This window comes from Pseudorca crassidens, chromosome 1, assembly GCF_039906515.1.
Source record: "Pseudorca crassidens isolate mPseCra1 chromosome 1, mPseCra1.hap1, whole genome shotgun sequence".
NCBI lineage: Eukaryota > Metazoa > Chordata > Mammalia > Artiodactyla > Delphinidae > Pseudorca > Pseudorca crassidens.
Genome location: NC_090296.1, coordinates 153,065,040 through 153,090,110, shown reverse-complemented (window position 1 = coordinate 153,090,110; position 25,071 = coordinate 153,065,040). Strand labels below are relative to the sequence as shown.

At 44.8% G+C, this 25,071-nt stretch overlaps 1 protein-coding gene across 4 annotated transcripts in view; it reads left to right on the top strand.

Annotated features, from left to right (window-relative positions):
- Positions 1 to 25,071, top strand: part of DIP2C (disco interacting protein 2 homolog C) — a 359,569-nt gene that overhangs the window by 164,075 nt on the left and 170,423 nt on the right. For 2 of the 4 annotated variants that reach the window (XM_067699766.1, XM_067699759.1), the window contains exons 2-4: positions 9,306 to 9,377; positions 10,961 to 11,128; positions 20,564 to 20,674. In XM_067699766.1, coding sequence (XP_067555867.1) covers positions 9,306 to 9,377; positions 10,961 to 11,128; positions 20,564 to 20,674 — 351 coding nt within the window. The remainder of the gene's footprint in view (positions 1 to 9,305; positions 9,378 to 10,960; positions 11,129 to 20,563; positions 20,675 to 25,071) is intronic. The other 2 variants (XM_067699777.1, XM_067699787.1) reach the window with 1 other exon arrangement.

Genomic DNA, 25,071 nt, shown 5'->3' with positions numbered 1-25,071 from the left:
GGGGGCAGTGAGACCCCACGGGTGGGCACAAGGAGGAGAGTGGGCTTCTGAGTAAGTGGAGGACTTGGTGCTCTGGGTTGAGGGTCTGCCTGGGATGCTGGGTGAGAACAGCAGCCCCTCCCCAAATGTCGGGAGAACACGAGCACCCTTCAGCGTGGACTGGATGCCCTAGTTACCAACCTACCGCTTCACATTCAAAGAGAAATTGTAAACCATGCTTCGCTCCTAAACTGTGTTTTTAGGCTTAATTAAAATTATCTGATTCTCATAAGCCCTGTTTTCTTGTCTTAGGATCCTGTGGTGAATCCCCTGCTGTATTTCACGTTGAACTTCTGGGTTCTTGCACGTTTTCTCGCACGCACGCTGCAGCTGCTTGTCATGTTGCGCTTTGCCCAGTCTCCACAGAACCAAACCCCTGCTCCCTTCTGTCCCTTCTCGCGTGCGCATTCCTGTCCTCCCTTACATCTCTCTGCCTCTCCGTAGTCTCACCTCTAAGAGGGGAGCCCTCTGGGTCTGCTCTGCACCCCTGCTTTCACTGCAGGGCTCTTGAGGCTTTGTAGATCCGAGTCTGGCTCCTCATTGTACAGATGGGAAAACTGAGGGCTGGGGAGGTTGTGCTCCTAGCTGACTTACAGCTGGGTAAGTGACCCTCTGGGAGCCAGTCCCCACTTCCCGAATCCAGGTCTGTGCCTTCTCCACACACAGGGTTATGGCTGCTTGTGCTGTGGTTTTTCTTACTGTCAGGTCACATGTGGTCAGGGCTGGGCCCTCCCTTCTTCGTTCATCCCGGCTGATGGCTCAGAGGATGTCGTCCGAAATGGTCAAAAGGGGATGAGCCAGGCACATACACTCTAGAATTGACCTGGAGTTGGACTGTTTTCTTTGGGAACCTAAGGATAGAGGTTCCATATGGAAATGTGCGTTATCAAAGGATCAGGATGATGAAAATAACAAAATGCTGGTGAAAGAAATCAGAGTTAAATACCTTGTTCATGGATCAGATGATGCAATGTGTAAAGATGTCAATTCTTCCTAAATTGATCTGTAGATTTAAGAGAACGCCTATCAAGTTCTCAGCTTTGTGGTAGACATAACAAACTTTTCCTAAAATTTATGTGGAAAGGGAAAGGCCCTCGAATAGCCAAAACAGCTTTGATAAGAATAAAGTAGGAGAAATCATTCTTCCCCATGCTAAGGCTTCCTGTGTAGCCACAGTTGTCAAGAGTGTGGGTTAGACCCACAGAGCAGTGGAATGGGGTGGGGAACTCAGACCTACACAAAATGCCCAATTAATTTTTGACCAAGGAGCAAAACCAATTCAATGGCGGAGGGATGACCTGTTCCATAAATCATATTGGAGGAATTGGACATCCATAGGCCAAAAAAAAAAAATCTAGACCTGAATCCCACACCTTATACAAAAATTAAGGATCATAGATCTCAGTGTAAAATGTAAAACTACAAAACATCTAGCAAAATAGAGAAGTCTTCAAATCTGAGGATGAGGCAAAGAGTTCTTAGATTGAAACTAAAAGCACAGTCCCTAAGATGAAAAATGGATAAATTGGACTTCATCAAGATGAAAACTTCTGTTCTGTGGAAGACTGTAAGAGGATGAAAAGATGCTGGAACTGGGAGTGCCCCTGTGTTTGTAGACCTGCACTCACCCTTCCTGACTCTGACAAGTGTCAAAGTTAAGTGGTAACATCCGGACCTTACTGGCTAGAGTTAAGATTTCAACATAGTCCATATTTAAAATATATATTTTTCTTTCTGGTCATGCCATTAACTAAATGTTTTGAGGAACTTTATGGTTATTCCCATAAACGTACAAATCCCAATCATGTTGAGAGTTTTTTTCCATCATCCTGAGCATTTGAATAAGCGTTGGTGATTTTATAATCCTAGAGGAGGGTTTATATTTATCCTGATTACCTTACTTAAAATATCCTTATAGAACTCAAATTTCTAAATTTTACATTGGAAATATGGCATAAACCTGAGAAAAATGAAAGAGCGATAAATCCAGTCGTAAGATAGTAACAAAGGAAAACACAGTAATTGGGAAGTGATGTGACATCTCGAGATGTGGGCCCAGGCTCTGGAAGGACGTGAAGGTGCTGCTGATGGGTTTGCGCGCAGTCCCGGAGCAGCCTTCGCCAGGCTCCGAGGACGAGGCCCCATGGTCTCACCACCCTTCTAGTGGTAGGTCAGTGGGTGGGGAGCGGGCGGGCGCTGGGGACTGAGATCCAGAGCTGCGAGCCGCTGTGTGGTCGACACAGGGAGAGCTGATGGCACCCCAGGTCCAGTTACTGTGGCGGGGATAAAAGAGAAGCGCGTGGATGCCTAAGAGGTTGGGATTTCAAGTTTCCTCGGGGTTTCTGATACTCTGTCATCTGCTGCCTTCGGCCTCCGTCCCCTGGAGCCATCCTGCTCTTCGCATGTACTGCTGGCTGGCTCGCCCAGCATGGAATTCTTCCCGCCCAACTCGGAGCAGGTGCCGCGCCTGGGAGCCTGGTAGTGTCCTTCACAAGTTTGCACGTGTAGTAGGTACCACATGAGTACTTGCTGGGTTTTTAAACTATGTTTTCTTCCCTATTTCATGCTTTCTGAGACGTTTCACGTTCTGTGTATTTGATCTTTTCAACTACGGTGGAAGGTGATAGGTGTTATTACCAATATTTTATCACTGAGAAAGATGAGACCAGAGAAGTTAGCTGACGTATGGTTTGTGTTCAGGGCGAGGAGAGGTTCCCGGTCTGCCTGCTTCTACTCCCCTGGACAGGTGGGTTCTTGCCAGGCCAGCACAGTCTCTCTGCAGAAAAGAAAAGCTTCCCACAGAGATGACAAATGTGCCTCCAGCAGCTGGGTGGGAGGGAGAAGGCCGTCAAGGGTGCTCCCTAAGCCTTATAAAGCCAGCGGCTTAGGAGAGAGGCGTTCTGAAGGTTCCTGACAGCCATAAAATTCCAAACATGGAAATGATTGCTTTGTTATATAAAGCATTCGTTCCAGCATTAAATAATAAACTCCTGACACCAAGAATGGAAACCATCCCTGTTAGGCTGGTCTGTTTACTCGGCGCTTACCCAGCTGTGGAGGTGGCTCTGGGGCACACACTCCCCTCTTGGGGGTATTCCTGGCTCTACGGGTTGTCCTATTCTGACCCAACACCCACAGGGCTCTGCAAATTCCTGTGGGGTCCAAGTTTGCCAGAATGAGGCCAGGATGGAAAAAGAGAGGAGCTGCAGTATCACCTCCCTTCTTGCATTTCCTAGGCTGTTTTTTCCTTCGCTTTTCTAAGACTCAGGGTTTGCCTGGAAACTCTGGACTACAATATAAGTAAGAAAAAGAATTCTTCCCAGGGTGGGGGCGGGGCGGGGGGGAGAATGGTCTCTGTCTTAGTGAGATTCAACTGTACATTGGGGGCTTTACTTGAGTTGCATTTTCAGTTCAAATTTATGACTTGGCTGTAAATCTCTCTTTCCTTTGTTACAGAACACATGAGAACTTTAATTTCTACTGTTGTAATTCTTGGTCTTATGGAGCTTCTTTGTCCAAGAATAATAATATAAATAACGTTTTTGATAAAGTAGAAAGTGTCTCAAAAAATCACTTTTATTTTCTCTTCACTGAAGTTACAAATGATTTATGTGTTTACTTTTCTGTCATACATTCTTATTCCTAAAATGAAAGGAGAGTTAGATGGGTGTCTTGAGTATCAAAGCATGGAAAATACACTCTTTGGAATTTTGTATGGGAAATTCTCAAGCAAGGGATCCTGTGGTCCATGTCCTTTAACATCAGCAACTGTTTGCGCCTTTTCAAGGAGCAAAATGTAGACGCAGCATGGGCGAAGTGATCTACGTGTTTCCTTGATAGTGTTCTTTTAGCTTACAGGTTGAAAGAATACTAATTAACCTGCTGTAAACCATGGAATAGTCTTTATAGATTGATAGGTTTTAATAAAGTCTTGCTTAGAAATGTGATGTGGAGTAGGGTTCCTCTCTCTCATAGCCTTTCTGCATTGAGTTTACAGAGTTTCATCCTGAAGACTGTGTGCTCATTACAGATCCAAAGTGAGGAGCAGAGGGGAGGAGCAGCCAAAGTTGGATGCTAAAGCAATCCAGCTTTAGCCTGAATGGATGTAAAGTGAAGAGAAACACTGTGTGTTTCCATGGCGATACCATGGCACTGATTGTAGGTCAACCTCAGGCAGAAACGAAGGAGGGGCTCTGGGTGGATGGAGTTGTGTGTAAAGCTAGCCAGCTTCTGTCTTTCCTACCCATCTTTCATCTATCTTCCTTCCTTCTATCAGTCGTCTATCTATCCTTTCAATTTATTCTTTCTATCTCCATTCATCTACCTCTCTTATCTGTCTTACTATATTATCCTCATTGGTTGCTTCAGAACACAAGATCGCCCTACTTATATAAATTTGCAGTGAGTTTGACATAGATAGTCTTTTGGACCTCAGTCTACCAGATGCTAAAGTAGCTCCAGAGTTAAAAATAACTGGACTTTCTGCGTGGAAAAGGAAACGCAGCGAGGACATTTTAGCCCTGATGCTTGGGACGCCTGAGGAACCTGCTCCTGCCGCAGACGCTGGATCCTTTACGTAACACGTGAGCCAGGCTGGTGTTTCACACACTTTAATAATGGAATAATCATCGATTTCCCTCTGTCCTTTCCCCACATGGCCACCAAACAGTTAAATAATCACCAGGCACTTTCCCTGATTATGAATGCAGCATCTGTCCAGTCACTTATTTGCAGTCTTTCTGTATGTTGGTGTCTGCTGCTCATTTGTGATTAACTCCATCAATACATAGTCCTGGTCTGTAAAACAGAGGGGTCATACTCGGTTCTGTAGGACACTGACCCGTGAAGGTGTCACAGCCCGGCTTTGAAGATAAGCCACTCGTATATGTTACAAAAACAGACTGTAAGCAGCCATCTGAGGCCTCATGAGACTTGTGCAGGAATCTGTGTGGCCAGAGCTCAAGGCTGGGATGTCACTGAGACAGGGCAGGGGCTGGGGGCATGGAAACAGGCAGTGGGGTGAGAGGTTGTCCCTGAGGAGGGCGTCCGGATCAGGCAGAGAGCTGGACAGGACATCCGGTGGCAAGAATGCTGACCAGTGGTCACAGAGTGGAGGCTCGAGTGGAGACTCTAGGTGTGGCTTTCATGGGAGAAGTTTTGGACTTGGACAGAGGTGGTTTTCTTCATAGATCTGGGGGCCTGGGCAAGAAACATAACCATTATTTGCACCTCGATTTCTTACCTGTAACATCAGTTGTTATAAGGATTAAAAGAGATTATTTAGGACGCGTAGGACAGGGCCGTGTAGTTAATACTTCTGGCTATGCAGGCTGCACGCTGTGTGTTGTGGTGCTTACCAGGGAGTATGGCTGTGTGCTGGTAAAACTTTATTTCCAAAAACAGCCCACAGGCTGGATTTGCAGTTTTCCAACCTGTGATTTAGATAAAATTCGTGGGGTGTGGAAGTTATTCAATAAATAGTGTCTCCCTTTCCCTCTTCTAGGTTTCGAAAGATGATAGCAGCCTGGGATTTCTGAGTCATATCTGGAGGTTCTCCGAGCTGACTGCTTAGTGGCATGATTTAGTAGTGGAGCTGAAATAGAACACCTGCGTGGAGGTACTGACTCCGCCTCCCACCCAGCCTTTCTGAGTCTGTGGGATCAGGATCCTGAGTGGACGCCCCTGTGAGGCCGATATTAACATCTCCCCTTTAAAGAGGAGCTGTGGCTTCACGCGGAAAGCGCCTGTGTTCCTTTAGGCCAGGATCTTAACAGCTGGAGCTTTCCAAAGGAAGACCACATTTAAAATGAGAGTGAATAGTGAGTGTCCTTTGAGGTTGGCTTCAAGGGAGGGACCCCCCCCCCCAATACTTAAATGTTCATCTGAGAAATTTTTAAAACTTGAGCTGAACTTTGTCTTTTAATATTTCTACTAGCTTAAATGGTTGATCCTCAGCCTTTACTATATGTCTGCCTTTACTAGTGGGATTTTTCTTTTCCTATAGATTCTTCTTGTTGTTGCCTTTTCTTTTCCACTTAGAGAAGATCCTGTAACATTCCTTTTAGGGTAGCTTCAGTATTGATGAAGTCTTCTAGTTTTTGCTTGTCTGAGAAGTTCTTTATCTCTTCTTCAATTCTGAATGGTAACCTTGCTGGGTAGAGTATCCTAGGTTGCAGGTTTTTTACCTTTCAGCACTTTAAATGTATCATGCCACTCCCTTCTAGCCTGCAATATTTCTGCTGAAAAATCAGCTGATAGCCTTATGGGGGTTCCCTTGAATGAGACTCTTTGTTTCTCTCTTGCTGCCATTAGAATCCTCTATCTGTAACTTTTGCCATTTTAATTATGATATGCCTTGATGTGGGTCTCTTTGAGTTCATCTTGTTTGGGATGGGACTCTCTGTGCTTCCTGTACCTGGATATCTGTTTCCTTCTTTAGGTTTGTAAAGTTTTCAGCCATAACTTCATCAAATACATTTTTACCCTCTTCTCTATCTCTCCTTCTGGAACCTCATAATGTGGTTGTTAGTGTGCTTGATGTTGTCCCAGAGATTGTTTAAACTGTTCTCATTTTTAAATTTGCTTTTCTTTTTACTGTTCTTCTTGTGTGATTTCCATTATTCTATCTTCCAGATGACTTATGTGTTCTTCACTATCACCTAATCTGCTTTTCTTTCCTTCTAGTGTGTTTTTCATTTCACTTATTGTATTCTTCAATTCTGACTGGTTCTTTTTTAAAAAAATATTTTCTAGTTTCTTACTAAAATTCTCACCATGTTCATCTATTCCTTTCCCAAGTTTAGTTAGCATCCTTATTACTAATGCTTTGAATTCTTTATCTGGTAACTTGTTTATTTTTGCTTCATTATCTGTTGTGAGCACAAGTCATGTCTTACCCCCAGGGTGTGCTGGCAGCTCTCAACTTTTAGGAGGAGGGGCTGAAGATGGAGGGGTGAGGGCTGCAGCCAGGTGTGAGCTGGGCTTCCCCTCTGCTCGATGGCATCAACATCCTGTTGGGGCCGGGCCAGGTCCCAAGTTGCTGGAGCAGAAGCCCTGAGGGTCAGTTCCAAGCCGGCTCCATTCCCTTTAAGTGTATGTTTTCCACGCTCCCCGCACCAGTCGCGTCGCCCCAGCAGTGCTGAAGCAAGAGGTGCCTGTGTGGGCTCTCAGCGGGGTTGGGGGGTTTGGCCACTGACAGAGGTCAGGGCTGCTTCTGACTCGCCACCTGTGTAAGCGCTGCTAGTGGTTGCCGCCACCCCACTCAGTCGCTGCTTTGGGTCTGAGCTGCTCTGAGTCTTACAGCTGGGCCCTCTCCCCATCATGAAGCAAGCGGGACTGGAGCGGTCGCTTGGCTGAGGCTATGGGAAACCAGCAGCTGCTGGAGCAGCCCTCGCTCCACCCTGCATGGGAGCAAGCCGGCGTGCACACTCCTCACCGTGGAGCCCAGGCTTCCCACAGCCCTCCCGTTAGTCCATGGGCCCTCCAACCAGCCAAGGGCACTCATCTTCACTGTGTCAGACCCCAGGACCAGGGAGCCTGATCTGTGGCCAAACCGCTCACTCCCCAGGGCAGATCTCTGCTCCTGTGATCTCCCTCTTCCTCTGAGTCCCCTCCGTGGGGCACAGCTCCTGACCAGATCACTTCTCTTCCTACCCTATTCCATGTGGCTCTTTCTTATAGCCCCAGTTGTACAGGAGTCTTTCTGCCAGTCTCCAGTTAGTTTTCAGTGAGAATTGTTCCACATGTAGATGTAGTTTAGATTTGTTCATGGGGGGAGGTGAGCTCCACATCTTCCTGCTCTGCCATCTTGATCTTCTCCTCAAAACTTAAGCTGAACTTTGGGTGAAGAACAAGCTGGACGGAGCTCGTTCATCAGGCTAGGATTTGATGGCAGGACTGTGCAGAGCAGCTGTGGGGTTGGCTGGGAAAAGGAGAGCACTGGAGGGAAACACCCGGTAAACAGTAGGTGTCTACCCTGTGCTCAGGTGGCCTCCCAACAGGCCAGTATGTGCTTTTCCCACCAACACACCCCCCACACACGTGCTCCTTTCCCTGTCTCGTGCTTCTGTTTTCCTCTAGGCAACCCCTCAGGGAGCAAACTAGTTTTGAGTTTATAAAATGCTGAGCAGCAGCACAATTAGCACAAAAAATAGCTTTCTTGTAGTTTTATTGTCTTCAAAGAGCGGTCAGTGTGTTTTAGCACCAAAAATGCTCAATAGTCAATAGCGGGCTGTGTTTTCATTTATTTGTGTTGTTTACAGCTCCATGTGCATAAACTAGTCATGTGTTTCGTGGGCTGGACAAGACTGCAGTGAGCTGTGAGCTGGTTGGGTCAGGGTGCCCTCTGGTTTGATCAAATGTAGCGAGCACCACCACCAGGAAAAGCGGACTCAGCAACTTGTGTGTGACTCATTATAACTTTTCATTTGTTTGCTGTATTTTTATTGAAACTTTAGTGTTTAGCTCTTTTAGGAATGATGGCTTGGTCAGAATATTAGGAAAAAAATTAACAGTTTCAGAAAAATTCAAGGGCACGAATCAGCATTTTGGGTACATTCGAGCTTGTAATTGGGAAAGGCTGTTGCACGTCATAAAGGTTATTTGTCCCAGGTACTTGGCACTTGGGGAAAATGCCAGCCTAGCAATGGCTCTTGAATCTCTGGCATCAGCAATTTAATTCCTGTTTTATTGATAAGCTTCTTTCTCATATATTTTGGATTCCATAGGTCCTATGTTCTCTTGCTTTGTTTTATCTACTGTTTCATTTCATCTTAGACACTTATTTTCAAAAATACGCTAGCAGTAAGTATAGTCCTTGGGACCGACACGCCTGATAAGAAAAAAAGTCTCATTAATGGAGGAAGATGCTAATCAGTGGTGGTTTTGGCCAGCTCTCACTGGGGTAGACACCTGCAGAATCCATTGTTGATTGAGTTAATGAGAGCCGTGTAGATTGGGGAGGTTTCCTGCCCCACAGATGTGAATAAGATTGCAAGAATCTAATTCTGGACCCCATCAGACCCAAAACCTTGTGAGAAGGGGCCAGGGACAAGCATGTGTGCGCGTAGTGAAGGATTTTATATAACTTAAATGAGTATTTATTTGTGAGCAGAGGAAATGTCAAGGTGAATGATATGAAGTGCTTTCTTCTTAAATTATAATTATAAGGAAATAGAAGACACACACAGATGTGACTGTGTCTTCACAGTTGAGTGTTCAGCTCTACCTGTGAAAGCATTCTGAACTTCCCTTTCCTTCTCTTACAGGTGACATCACACAAAAAGGATATGAAAAGAAGAGATCGAAATTGATTGGAGCCTACCTGCCCCAGCCTCCGAGTACGTAAACCTTGATGAGTAGCATAAAGCATCCCATTTTAAGAGTTAACTGTAACACGCGAGAGAACAGCTGAGCACAAGTCCTCCCTCAGTCCCCAGTCTGCATGCAGATCACGCCATTGAGGTGGCACTAGGCACATCCTACTCCTTTGTGTGATTGCAGGATATTTTGTGAATTTAGAAGATACATACGACTTTTCTATAAATGTGCCTAATAAATTTAATAGGTATTTTATTCATAGAGCTGCAGTAATATGTTTGATTACTTTAAAATGGCTACAGTCATAAAAAATATGAGAGCATTTATGGTTTAAACATGACTTTTGTCTTAGTAAGTTAAATTTATTGATAATGGTTTAAATTAATCCAAGGTTTTCGTTGACGTCATTGGTGCGGGGTGGAGGGCCAATCTAGAAATCTAGAAAAATGGTGTAACATCCTGCCTGGTATTATAAAATTGTATAGGTTGGTTGTTTCTTGAAACGTGATTGTCAACGTAATGGATTCTTCCCCAAGTACAAATCCTGTTTAATTCCAACGTTTGCACGTGTGCAAGTGTGTAGAATTTCTGTCCTCAAGCTGGGTTCTGTACATTTCAGGGAAAGGAAGATGATACTGGGCTGCAGTTGTAACACTCCGTTCTGATGTAAGCTCAGTTCAGCCCAAGGGCAACCTTGAGAATTTTCTGGGCATTAGGAATGGCTTAAAGCTAACACAAGTCCTCCAGGAGGAAGGACAGCAACAGAAATAGACTCTCCAGTGTTCAGTGTTGGAACAAATGTGAAGCTCTGCTGAGCCGCTTCTGCTAGAAGAGGTTCAAGTCTGCATGTGCAGGCCCAGCGCAGGCCCACCGGCTCTCCGGGCTGTGACACAGCCTCCAGTGCTGTGGGCGCAGAAGGAGTGTCCCCACCTGTGGCTCACATTCCAGGACACTTAACTTGTGTGTTGAGTTTCTGCTGCTTTTTTAGCTTTGTTTGGTTGTGTGTGATTTCTTTCTTTTCTCGGTACTTAAGAGAGTTAACATAAAGATGGACCGGCTGCGTGGGCCTGCCTTAGCTGACGGCCTGGGTTTTCCTGCTGTCTAGTCTGTAAAAGGAAGAAGCTCTGCGCTGTCTGAGTGGATGGAACATAAGTGTGTTGTCTAGCTGACCCCATGTGTGAGAGACTTCAGAGCACACGTGGGCAGACGACTAGATGTGGTCTCCCCGCTTTCCTCCTCTCGTGCTCCAGCAGAGCTGTTGTGATGAATTCCTGTCTGCACTTGGCCCCTCCTGGTCTTGGAGGAAGGCTGGCGGGGAGACTGTAGGCCCTTTGGGTTGCTAGATTTTATTGTCCGTGCCTTACCAAACAAAAGTGAAACAGAAGCAGTTCTGCACCTTCCCAGAAGATGGCTCTGGAGCTGTGACAGTGCCAGGAACGTGGCTGACCCGTGTTGCTGAGCGCTGAGGGTGGCCCTGTGTGGCGTGGTCCCTTTGATGTTCTTTATGCTGTTCTGCATGGGGTCGGCCGCTCTGCTCGGTGCTGTAACAAATTTAAAAAAAACTAAAGTTTGAATTAATTAGTTTTTTTTCAACTTGTTACAGCAGCGAATGGAGCTGCCGTGGTCCGGTGTAGACTGCAGCACAGTGAAGGAGCCCCGAGAAGAATGCTGCAGGCTGGCAACATCGGGGTGTGTGACATCCGAGACGCCGCGGTCAGAGAGCGGGCGGCCAGCACCGCAGGAAACCGGCCACTGTTTTACTTTCGTTTCGGTGAGCGCACTTAACTGAGAGAGAGAGAGAGAGAGACACACACACACACACACACACCCCCCACGGCAGGGCACGTTTGCAATGGACTGTCCACCTGATGCCTTTCTAAACAGAAGTGAGGGCTCAGCCTTGGGGGAACATAGGAGGTCCTGTTTCTGAGCCCCTGTTCTCCATTTGAACTTGTGCGACTTATCGAGGCCACAGTGCTCCTTGGGCAAAGAGCTTGTCACAGACCCCGGACCATGATCATCCTGCTGACTCAGGGCCCAGTTTTTGAGTGTTTTCTATTAAAATATAATACTCGGTTTTTACAACCATAGTTTTGCATTTGGAGCACCACTTACAAAACACTCAAGAAAGAAGAATACATGACAGATCATACAGTTCTTCCTAAAATTGTTGATATTCCGCTAAACTTTGTCTCATAGCCAGAGACCTGGGTGAAGGATGAACTCTAATGAATCCTGGCCTCTGAGATCTGCTTCAGGGAGTAAGGTCTGTAGCTCCGTGGTATTCCTATCTCCAGAGGGCAGTTATGGAGTTTTGAAATTGAAAAATTGAACCAGTTAATCATAGAGTGTATTCTTAGAGGTCGTGATCCTATTCAGAGGTCAAAATTATTTTAGTGAGCAATATTTTGAATATAAGAAGCCCAAAAAGATGAGTTCATTGCGCCTTTTAGTACAATAAGGAATAAGCATTTATAAGCTTCAGGGTTTTACCTCAAATAAAAGGCATTGTTTGAGAATCAGGTACAGACACTAAGCTGTTATGTCACAGTTGACCCCCAGGATCTTAGAGGAGGGAACCCAGCCGGGTCTCTCCGCTGTGGCTCTGCCCTCCTCTCCATGCCAGCCTGCTGACGGGCGTGATGCCTGTCTGTGTGGGGAAGAGCGGAGCGGTGGTAGGCGGGCGGTGGAGTTGGGCATTAGCTGCAGGGGCCCCGTCGCAATTTCTGTATGCTTCACTGCTGCACCTGCGGATGTGTGAGGCTGTGAGAGCTGCTTGGGAACACTGCTCCCTGGCCCTTGTGGCCACGCCATTCCCACTGGGAAGGAGAAGGCAGGTTCACCCATGATGCTGGGATTGGGCGACCAGATGCCCAGGTAGTTTTGCAGTTCTTATTGCTGATCTGTATTTCTGAGAAGTTGCCCTGGATGAATGGTCACATGTATAAGACTGTCTCTGGGAAGCAGTAAGGAGAGCACGTGGATCTAAATCAGAGAATTCTTTCTTGACTAGGTCAGTCTTAGACATGATTCTTTTGGTGTAGGATCTTTTTTTTTTTTTTTTTGCGGTACGCAGGCCTCTTACTGTTGTGGCCTCTCCTGTTGCGGAGCACAGGCTCCGGATGCGCAGGCTCAGCGGCCATGGCTCACGGGCCTAGCCGCTCCGCGGCATGTGGGATCTTCCCGGACCGGGGCACGAACCCATGTCCCTTGCATCGGCAGGCAGACTCTCAACCACTGCGCCACCAGGGAAGCCCTGGTGTAGGATCTTTATGAGAAATATCTTGTTTTCCTTTTTAGTTACCCTTATCCTGCCATACACTTTTCTAAAAGTAGTTTGTGTTTTGATGAACTTCTTTTTTTTTAACATTATTTTTATTTATCAGAGAAAAAGTTAAGACTTCTCTAGAGGGACTTCCATGGTGGCGCAGTGGTTAAGAATCCACCTGCCAATGCAGGAGACATGGGTTCGAGCTCTGGCCCAGGAAGATCCCACATGCCACAGAGCAACTAAGCTCGTGCAGCACAACTACTGAGCCTGTGCTCTAGAGCCCACGCTCCACAACAAGAGAAGCCACGGCAATGAGAAGCCTGCGCATCGCAACGAAGAGTAACCCCCATTCAACACAGCTAGAGAAAGCCTGCGCACAGCAACGAAGACCCAGTGCAGCCATAAATAAATAAATAAATTTATATATTAAAAAAAATTGTTTAAAGACTTCTCTAGAAAGTATTCTAAAGATATTTCAAATATACTTTGGAGATTTGTTTGGGACACACGATTATGAATTAGGATGGCTTCCACAGCCTTCAGCAACAGCTGAGCACCCTAGTCTGAGCTCCCAAGCATTACCCCATCCGAGGCAAAGTGCTGGGGAAGCAGGCTTTTTCCTGATTTTCTTCTCTGCACAGAAGTGAGTGACTGGGGAACCCAGTCAAAGATACGCTGTTTTCAGGGAGCACAGTGTTGAATGCTCACCTAAAGCTGGATGAGGGAAAGTGTGCCAGAGCTAGAAAGAAAAAAGAAAATTATGTATTTAATGAAGTAAGGGGTCAGAATATATTGAAAATCATTATCAAAGAGAAATATTATTCAGGAGAACTTACTTGGTTCTAGTTGTCTTGCAGTTTTTAATTAGTCTTTGAAACTATATATTTTTCATTAGTCTCTGAACCTGATAAAATTTATGAAAATAGAAGATAAAGTCCACTCTCTACCACTCTCTCCAGGGGTATCTTAATCACGTGGTGTTAGCTTCTATATGAGTCTTCACTGCTTTCATGACAAGGCCATGGTGATGTGAGGTAGTAACATTCCAACATTACCATAAATAGTGAAACTTTCCTTGACCAAATAGTCCCTCTATTCTCATGATGCATGTATTGGCTAAATATTACTTTCCACGTGATTGGCATCAAATGTTTCTGAGTGGTGAGTGATTTATATAGATCCAGTCTTCTCCAGGCCCATCTCGCCTCTCCTCCAACAGCAAGCGTCTTGTGCTCAGTTACAAGGACTTACTGTGACTGTGTAGTTGTGAAAATCTTGGTGAATTCGGCTACCGTGACCAGAGGGCAAGTCTGTCTGTTTCCTTCCTGCTCGCTGGGGATCGGCTGTGGGATCCACGTGAACAGCCTACTCAGAGAGGAGCCTCTCTTGGTTAGGGCGAGTTTATTGTCCACTTTTGCTCTTTTGGAGAAGGCAGACGGCCCCACCCGGAGTGCAGACTCGTCTGCATCAGAAGGGCTTCACGGATAGCAGCCTGACCTCTCTTCACCTCCTCCAGCCTACATCCGATGTCACACTGCATGTGAGGCATTCTGTACGTGCTTGTGCCCTCTGCCTGTACCTGTGCATCTTTTAAAGCTCAGTGCAGTGTCACTTCGACAAGGATTTCTTGCCTGATCCCTGGGGTTAGGACAGGCCGTTGTGTTTTATATTCTCCAGAAAATGAAGCTTACTGGCACTGCTGTGGTTGATCGGTTCTGCTTCTTCACATTAACAACTGCTCTGCTTCTCTGGTGCCAGGTGCACAGTTTGGTCTATATTTTCATCCTGCCACAGAGTTTGTCTCCCAAAATGCAGCCCTCACTTCCCTGGGCACAGCAGTGTGTTGCCTGTCTGACCTGGGTTGTAGGGACACAGAGCTGGTCCTAGGGGACTTCTTCGGCCATGCCATCTGTTCATGATGGATGGGGTGTAGCCTGCAAAGTTAAATGCCAGAAAAAGAGAAATATGAGTAGTTAAATCAGGGTGGCCTGCGACTTAGCATGAATTCTTTCCAGACTGAGTTGCTATAGGAAATGAACTTTCATCACCTAAAGGTAAATGACCTGTATCCTAGGTAAGCCCTGGTCATGATTTGATACACAGCTTGCTACTCTCAGTTGTCTAAGTAGTATTCTTATTTTATCACACACAGCTGGTGATTATTGATGGGTTTCTTCTTCTTTTTGGTGGCATGAACCAATCAGGTTCCTCCCCCAGACACCAGTAGTTAACAGGGAACAGCTGAGACTCTACGGAAGGTGGAGCTGGGCATGGAGCAGGGAGAGTGGTGTCTACTTTGGGTCTGGCTCATATGGGTTTTTGTGGACAATCTATAAGGAAAACGCAGAAATCCGAAGCCCTGATCCTGACCATATACTCTCATTGCCTCCGAACTTCCCTGCTGAGCAAAGCCAAGTGCTGGGATGTGGGGATGAGACACAGATGCATGATGGTAGGGGCTCTTGTGAAACCCTGAACTCCAGGTCATCTGTACTTTTCCAGGCATGAGTCCCTACGAAAATTCAAACATGAATAGGAAAATGGTTAGCAAATTTATACTGATTTATTGCAAGGCTTCATGGGAATGGAGGGTAAGGTAGACACAAGAGGGACAGTAATGTAAGAATCGGGCCAGCATGGTCAGCATGGTCAGGGAGATGTTACAGTGCTGATGGTGAGATTTCTGTCTCTTTTGTGCTGTTCTCATTTGCGTCAGTATGAAGTGAATGTAGTAAATTTCTCACCTGTACTACAGTTGTCCTGTTTATTTTCTGGCAAACTCCTTGATGGTACTTACGTTAGAAATAAGTGCTGTTGTGTGAAGGAAAGTATAATTAGGTGCTAGAAGAGAATGGGACAATTCAAAAATTGTTTTTGTACAAACTTGAAATATGGAAAAATCCTTGTCAGTTTTACCAACTGCCTAAAGCATGTTTTCACTTAAGTGAGAGCCCTTTGGGTGCCCGGTGAGGTCGAGGGACCCTGAGATCCACGAATGCTGTGTGCAGGGAGCAGAGAGCCTTGGGTCACGGTGAGGGTCCTGGGAGTAGCAGTCACTCCTGTATTAATGTGTCCATGGCTGCACCCCAACACATGTGGGAACCGAGGTTCAGAGGCTGCGCGATTTGTCCCATTACGCAATTAGTAAAAATAAGACCAGAATTTGAATCAAGATGTTTGTTTTAAATCTTATATACTTTTTTATGCAGGTTATCTCGTACACATCCTTCATGATTTCTTTTAAAAATATGTTGAAAACCAAGGTTTTTCAGTGTATTTCCCTTACTGTCTGAATTTAGAAATACTTTTTCTGGCAGGTGTCTATACTGCAGGTCTTCTGGCCTGTAGTGCACCATTGTGTCTGGGTGAATGGACCAGCCCCTGTGGGCCTTATTCTTAGGTTAATAGGAGGATTATTGTGATTTCTATTATCTAGTTTACCATAGCGTTAATGAAATATCTGCATTTATTTAATAATCTGAAATTGGTGGGTTGTTTAGGTGCCAGAACTATATTGTTAGGATTTTCTTTGGGGAACCTTTCTTTTTTTATTGAAGTAAAGTTGATTTACAATATTATGTTAGTTTGGGGGAACCTTTCTTAAACATGTGTTAGAAGTAATTGAAGTTCTAATAAAAATGGCTTATTTCTCTGCTTTCTCTCCCTTGGGCTTAAACAAAGTTTTTACATATGGATGGGAAAAAAAGCATTTGGAGGAGTGAATAGCGATAGGACAGGGCAAAAACTTGGGAAGAGTGTTTCTGTGTGACAGGAACCTGGAGGCACGAGTGGGAGGTGGCTGGCGAGGAGGGTGTGGTGGAGGGAGGTTGGCAGTCAGGGAAGGAGCTTAGGGCTCGGTTCTGTGGTCCACAGGGTGTAGAGACGTGAACCAGTCAGAGCACTGCTTGGATTGAAGAGAGAGACTGACATTCCGGGCTCTAGTGGCCCTGGTGGCAGAGAGGGTGCTGGGAGCTGCAGGTGGCGTGTGACTGTGAAGGCGCCCGGGCAGGGCTGGGCGCTAAGCCTGGTGACCTTTCTAACCTTGAGGATAAAGTGTAGGGTGGGGAAGAGAGGAGTCCCAGGGGATGGAGGTGTTTGAGGGAGTGGAGAGGTGGGGTGCCATGTGCAGAAGTGTGAGGGCCCAGGAAGGCGCACGCTCAGCAGCGGGACGAGGTGTGTTTTGCTCTCTCCTGTGCTGTCCTTTTGTTTCCTCTTTTCCTCTTATGCACCTCTGGTCTTCTTCCTCTGATGAGGAGTTTTATTTACAGTCCCGTGGCAATTCTAGAGGAAACAGAAGCTCTCTGAGATTGTAGTATATGAATTGATGAGTTGCAGCACTCTGCACGAGCCTTGAAAATTTCACTTACTGGTTCAGCAGTGCTTCCTGAGACCCTCCTGTGAGCCAGGGGCAGCACTTGGCCAGAGGCAGACAGCGAATCAGTCATTGCCTTCTCTGGGCTCTTAACCTGCCCCTGTCCCAAGCAAGGATCGATGTGTGCACACCTTCATGTCACACAACCTCAGCAGTTTTCACCTGCTCTGAGTTTGTTCCTGGGCAGCAGTCTGGAATTGTAGCAGTTTCCATCTCTCTTTATAAGAATGCTCTTGAACAGTAGTTTTGTGGTGAGATCACAAAAATACCTCTCCATGGATTCAAAGTACCAGCTGGACTTGGTCCATGTAACCAGTGATCATTGCACCTGGAGTGCAGCACTGAACAGCACGTAGCCTCCGCTTCAAGGGCCTGGCCTCTGCTTGGGCTCTGAGTGACAGCAGGTGCCCAGGAGCACCAGGAAAGGATGCCCATCACAAATGGAAGGGCAGTAGTGAGAGTGGCACAGACTGCTTGAGTTCAAGACCCAGTTCTGGGCCTGCATTTTCTCTCAGTGAAATGGCAGAAACTTATGTCATATGCCTATGTTAATAAATTAGTAAATATAAAGTGCTTGCACTGCTGTAAAGCGTTGGCTGTTCCTATCAGTCCTGCCTAAAGATGGGAAACTGAGGCTCAGGGTCAGATCGTGATGGCAGCAGATGGGGCTCCAGCTCCAGAGCATGGCGGTGTCCCCAGTGCATTTCCTCTCAATTTGTGTGGGATCTGAAGCTAGTGGTGCTTAATAGATGTTTGTCGGAGAAGAGATCCAGTCTTGATCTCTGTCTCATTTTTGCCTGAGGAGAATTTTTTATCCCCCTTGCGTTGCGTGTTTCTGGACAGTTACCCCACCCACCTTCCTTGGGATGCCTCACCTTGTGTCGTAGACACACTGGTCATCTTGTGGCTTTCCTTTGAGCTAGTTTTCAATCGTGCCTGAATGTGAGACCTCAGCAGTGCTGAGTACTGTGTTGTAATTATGTGTTTTACTAATTATTCGTGATTAGCCTTACCAGGAGGGAGCCCATCCCAGCAGCAGCATGTGGTCAGCTCCTCTTACTGTGGGTCATGGGCCATGGGTTATACTACCCCGGCTTCTCTTGTGGTACCAGGTCATTCTAATTTGGAGTTGCATATGTGACTGAGGTACCTTTAAGCTACCTCAAATTTCATTTACAGTGAGGTCAGATAAAAACTAATGATTGAAATATGCACACTTATATTTTAGTCTCTTTTAATGTCCTGTTGCTGGTGACCTGTTGAAGCTATTCTCCTTTTGTCTAATTTATTCATTTCTTTTTAAAACTTGGGTTGTAAGCTCTATTTTTCAGCCTATGAGAGTAAATGTTCACAGTGCTTGTATGCAGACTTAGCTTTCTGAAGACAGATGTGTAGGGACTGCAACAGGTGAGAACTAACCTACAACTCTGTATAGCTGGTCTGTAAGTGCTATGACTACACTTCCCAGAGGAAGTATATGACAACCTAGGGACCTGGAAGGGGTCAAGGTTGAAATTAATTCCAAAAAGCGTATTTGAAAGAACTAGATGGGTAACTACTGAGATTGAAAGCTAGATGTGTGTGTGTGTGTATCAGGCACTGTTTAACCTCAGCAGCTCAAAGGTGTACATTTAGCTCTGCTTCTTCCCAGAGCTGCACTACGATGTCAGTAAATGGATAAAGTATAAATCCCCAGGACAAGAGAATGGGAGAAATAGTGGTGTGTTTTTAAGCTATATAAGGTAGATAATTAGAGGCTCCTTATTTAGCCAAGGGGAGGAAGGCAGCAGATGAAGGTGCTGATGAAACTACGGCGGGGGGTGGGGGTAGGCATGGCATCTAGGGAACAGGCGATCCACATCCTCCCCATTCCCCCAGAGATGTTTGCTCTCTGGAGAAAGGGAACTAAGAGCCTCTGGAGTTGGGGACACCTGGCAGTACTGCACCCAGAGGCCCTGAATCAGAGCGCATGTGCTGGAGAGTGAGAATAGCTCCAGCTAAACACTGTGAACACTGTGTTTAGTCACAGTACAGGAGACTGGACGTCTCTTCTTTGGGTAAACGGAACAGCCCAGGTAAAAGACCTACTGGAAGTAGATCTGGTGACGCCCCTGCCATAGGAAGAAACGCTTGCTTGCATCTCCTTCAGTGGGATTAAAGGAAAAGTTATAAAAGTTGACACAGGAGAAAAGAAAAAAATAAACAGATTTTACATAAAGATTATAGTATCAGAATGACATTTAATAATTTAACTTCTTGACAATAATTGACAGGAAAGGCAATGAATATAATTTTCAAATAAATATATTTATACAAATTTTAAAATTTTTAAATTTACAAATAATTTTGTTTAGAATTCTAAGGTTCAATATGAACGTAAATACCAGGTAACTGCTGTTTTCATTATGAGACTTAATAGTAGTCTTTGATTTCATAAATTCTGTGCATCTGTTTGACAAAAATACAAAGTAATTTTTTAAAAGATTTGAGACAGTAGCTGGAGGAGACTTGGAGCTGTGAACAGTTCAGTGACAAGGACTGTTAATTAGCAGTGTTAATACGCTTGCTAGATGAAAAACCATGGAACCTAACCCAGGCCTGCAGTGCAGGTGTCTTTTGTGCAGTTCTAACATAGCAAACGTAATATGTAGGGCCCACAAACATTCCATTAAAAAGTGAGGTTCAGAAATCACCAGCATAGGAGGGATATTAAATCTCAGGGACGAATAGCTAACTCTCATGGAGCCATCACAGAAAACCAGGGACCAGACAGTTTTTTGCTAAAATTGCTCTTTCTGGTTTACTTTCTCCTGAGCATTACTAACCCTTTTCTGAAGAAGCAACCATTAATCTTTAATACTCAGGGCTCAGAATTACTTTATTTCTGAACTGTAGTGATTACGTCTTTCCCGTAGTACCTAGTTTTATCTAAATTGTGCCTCTGACTACTCTAGTTCTGAATAGGTATCAAGATTGTTAGAGTTAGGTCAGCTTTTGGCCAGTATCATTGAATCATTTTTATCTGACCATGTAAACAGTTTTGGTAATTCTTCAAAGCCATATTGAAATACAACTTGTTCAGTTGTTTAGCATCAAATGGAGTCAGATTGCAGAGAGTTTGAAATTTTGAATGAACAAAGATGAAAGTTTATGCTCCATCCTGGTTACCTGGATTATATTATTAAAATATCCTTTAAGACTTATTTGCAGTTGCTTTTAATTTAATGATAAATGTAATTTAAAGAATTATTGCTTGTAGCTTACTCTGCATCACGGCACATGACATAACAGGCATTTGTGACGTGAAGGAGCCTGGACCGGTGTTTCTGAAGGCTGTAGTGTCGGGGCCCTGAGTCGTGCCCTACCCCGGATACTTCTTCCTTTCCTGTTCATTGTCCAGGATGTCCCAGCCCTCCATGCCCACTCCCCTGTGTGCTTCAGCTTGGCTGTGGGAAAGCAGAGAGTCAGAGATTTATTCTACCAAATGATTTGTTTTGCAAAATAAGTTAACTCCAGCTGCCAGTAAACCTCTCCTTACTTTGTTGTTTTCCTCATTAACCCAGGAGTGGATCAAGCGTTGCCTCCAGAGCGCCGGGCTCCAGTTACTCCTTCCTCTGCCTCTCGCTATCACCGCCGAAGGTCCTCAGGGTCACGAGATGAGCGCTATCGGTCGGGTAAGGCACCAGGTGTGGGGTCTGTAATGTGGGTGATGGTGAAATGAACGAGTGGGCACATGTCTGCAGAAGCTGTGTGAGTATGAGGCAGTGAGTTTGGATGTCCCTGTGGTTGGTCATGTGGCCCACAGATGCCATCTTATCTCAGACACAAATATACCCTCTAGGGTACACATTAAAATTCAGTAAATAATAACTCTTTTTATATTTTTAAGATAGTTTCCATTATTTAGAATTTCACAAGAACTTAAAAAGTAACCTCTCATAAGCCAAATTTTGCTTATTTCTTTTAGGTGTTACTGTTGAAAAGTTTGGTTTTACTTTTCATAATCTTGGTTGCTAGTATTTTTTCCTTCTCTTTTAACCTCAGTGATTTCTGTTTTCAAGTACAATTTTCAAAAAAGTAATAAGATTCTTAATAAGTTATATGTTCTCCGTTTATTATTTCCTTTGTGTTTCATGATGTTGTGTATAAGAATGCTATCTTCATAGTTCCGTTTTATTGCAGTCATCACCTGGGCTTGACTGGCTTAAATTTCTTTCATTAATTGAGCATCAGGAAACTTGTATTGTGATTAATGTTTTACTTTTTGAAAAAAGTTTTTTCCCCCCAACATCTGGATTAAAGTTGCTTTTACCTGCTTCCCTAATTTTTTAAAAGAAAATTATCAGTAAGGGTTGTTGCTGGGACACCAGTTCAGGGTACATGTGGATTGCTCATGATGACAACCCAAATTATAACATTTATATATCACTTTATATTTTGCAAAGTACTTGCAAAGGCATTATCTCACTTGGTTTTTATAACAGAAAGGTGAAGTACTTATGACTGTTTCATGTTGCAGAAGAGGAAGCTGAGACTGCAAGAGGAGAAGTAGCTCAGCCAGTTCATACCAAGGTGGGTGGGTCAACCCTGTGAGCCTCTCAGCGTTGTGAATTTTTCCATTAATGGGGGCTTGCAAGATAAACCACCACCCTTCCCGCTAAGGAGCTGTGTGCCTGCCTGCCTGGCCCTGCTCTCCTTTCTGGAAGGGAAGAAGGGGTAAGACAGATTTTATGGCATCAGAAATCTTCATCTGCGGAAGCAAGAAGAATGGTCTTGAGAAACTAGGAAGAAGCCCAGTGCAGCTTCACTGCTGCTCCTGCCTTCTTGGCCCCCTCAGGCCTGGTGCCTGGGACAGTATGTGGGGGTGGAGTGAGGGCAGGAGTTTGTTCCCAAATACACCTTCTTTTTTTTCACAGGTATTTTAACTCCTAGCACATACCAAGAGCACACTGTACTCATTCGGGCATCTCAAAGGCCCCTTTCAAATAATTAGGAGGGTAGCACACACATATGTGCTGTCGACTTGCTGTGGAATGTTTCCATTTTTTCCTTTGTCTTGAGTGTGTTGTTCATTTTATATATCACACATAGACACACACAGGTAGATACACATACATAGTAACACATACAGGAGACATACAGGTAGATAGCCACATGTAGACATACACATAGATATATAGGTAGACATGCACTTAGACACACAGGTAGACACATGTTTACTATCATCCATATCTTAGTTCTCAGAGAAACTGGTCAAGTTCTTATTTCCATTTTATAGATGAGAAAATTGAAGTTCAGTGATTGTTAATGATAACTAACTCACCAAATTAGGATGCAAATCTAGCTTTGTCTGACCCTGTAATCTGACTTCTTACCAGATAGATTATATCTCCTGTCCATTTCTAACCTGTATTTTTTGTGTTAATTTTTTAAGTTTAGATGGAAATTAAATCATAGTACGATCTATGTCCTACATTATATGTCTTTCCTAACGATGAGGGTGGAGGATGATATACCGTAAAAACTTTATATGGCCTTTGATAAGGTATATTGTCTTGTTCAAATCCTCCTAGTTATTTTGGGAAATCAGTAGGACAGGTGGCGGTGGTGTCACTGTTTTTCTTTTCAAGTAAAAGTCTGAGAGAGGTGAACACAGTACAATAGGAGGTGGTGATCTCTGGGCCTCAGGTGCGTCTCCGCTCACCTGTGCACACTACCACCCCTCTTTGTGGGCGGAGGGGAAGACTCGATGGAGGGGTGGTGCTGAGGAGAAGAACGGAGGGTGACGTCAGGGGGTTGATTGTCACCAGTCCATAGGGACATGGCCAGCACAGCCCTCTGCAGAGGAAACCAGACCCCATCCTGTCCAGCCCCTACCTCAGGCCCTACTTTAAATCACTTAGTTCTCATGAGCATCATCGTGAGGCAGGGGAAGCTCCGGTTTGCGTTAGTCCTTCCCAATTAGAACTCCAGACTCGGAACTCTCCCCACTTTGGAGGAAGCTGCAGAGAATTCCAGCAGCTCCTGTCCCTGCAACTTCGTTTCCTGTGGGCGTCTCTCCAGGCACCCTCGTCCCACTTCGTCTGCTTCTTTCTGGTTCCCTTCACTCGGTTGCCCTCAGAGGCTGTCCTCAACATAACGGCGCCCTGAATTCTAAACGCACGTTAGCTGGCGACACTCCTCTGCTCAAGAATTCCAGCAGCTCCTGTTGCTCTCAGAGTAAGAGTCGTGTGGCAACAGTGACCCACCATGTGCATGGTCTGGCCTCCTGTCACTCCACACTCTCGTCTTGCACGTCGCCCGCCTCTGCAGCCACACTGGTTCCCTGAGTGTTCCCTGTTTTTGTGAGGCATTCTCTGACCACCCAATTAAAATGGTAAAGCACCATGCCATCTCATACACAGTCCCTTCCCTTTCCAGCCTGATTTGTTTGCATCCACTGCATCTGTTACCCCTGGCATGCTCTCAGTCATCTGTCTGTCCATCTACCCATCTGTCAATCATCTCACTATCTATCTGTATCAGTAATCTATCATCTGCCTACCTACCTGCCAATATCAATCATCTGTCTATCTAGTTAGTTGTCTGTTGATCATCTGTCTACCAAGTTGTCTATCAGTCAACCATCTATTAGCTATCTATCATCTACCAATAATCTATCTATATACACCATCTATTTATCTACCTACAATCTGTCATCCGTCTACCCACATCTCTCTCCATCTGTCAGTCAGCTCTCTACCTACCATAAGAATGTAAGGTCCACCAGGGCAAGGATCTTTGCTTTGTTCATTTGTGTATGCCAGGCACCTAAAATAGTGCCTAGTTAATGGTTTTTGAAGAAAAGGGTGATGAAGGGAGCAGAGCACATTTGGGAAAAGCAAGAAATTAGGTAGGAGGGGCCAGATTTTAAGGTATTTTGTATATGTGCTCAAGCATTTGGACTTTATCCTGAAGGTGCTAGGGTACCATTTGAAGATTTTAGGCAAAGTCACGTTTGGAGTAGTTGTGGGGTTTGAAGAGTACTTTGGTGGCATTGTGGAGATATGGATTAGAAGTGGAGTATTTGGAAAGACCCTGAATACCTGAGATATTTGTTTAGATCAGTCAGTGCCAGTGAGACTTGAGATGTCTTTAGAAGATAGTAGCTTGAGGACGTGAAGGCTGAGTTAAGGCAGGAGTGTGTGAGAGAGGGGATTGGGGGTGACCCCAAGATGTCTGGGTTGTACAGTTGTATAGATGATGGTCTCTGGGTCTGCCTTTAGAGAATTAAGTTTTTCATTCGTAGGTTAAAGATGGTGGAATTCGCCTCAGCTATTCACTTACTAAGTAGAGAATACATGAAAAATTGTGTAGACATTCCTTGAAGTGTCATGTAAGATGTGAAAAATAGGCCGTATATACTGTTTTATTTTTTTTTAGTTTACACTCCTTTCAATTTTGAATAAATAATGACTGCTTAATTTACATAAGGAGCAAACATACCCAGAGGATCTTTCCATATGCTTTTGAAAGCTCAGTTGGGTTCTCGTTTTCTATAACTGACATGGAGCACCACCCCTTGTATAGGATGTCATCCGCCCTAGAGGAAAGCTAAGGAGGGCCTTTGGGTCATTCCCAGGGCTCATTTGGTAGTCTCATTCACTACGTTGTTATCTGCTATTTCCTGTTTTTAAATACTCTAGTCAGTTTTCTTAATTTAGACATTTCACTGATGTACTTCTTGGAGTTTATGCTCATATATTTTTTAAACTGTGGTTATGAAATCTTAAAAGCTTGTTTTGGTCTGTTACCAGTGTCCATGTTTCAGGATTTTCTGGTTTATTTTCTCCTGAGCCAGCACAGAAGATTTAAGACATTTAAGAGAAAAAGTTTTGTGACTTTAAGGAGATTTTGCTTTCTAAAATTCTTTGACCACTTAATTTGCAGTGGAGTTACTTTGGTTGCTTCAGTGACCAAATATATCAGCCAAGAAGTAATTCTATTATCTTTTAGACAATTGACCTAATTAACAGTCGATCTAGTCAACCATATAGTCACAGATTTAATCTCTCTTGGCTATACCTTTTCA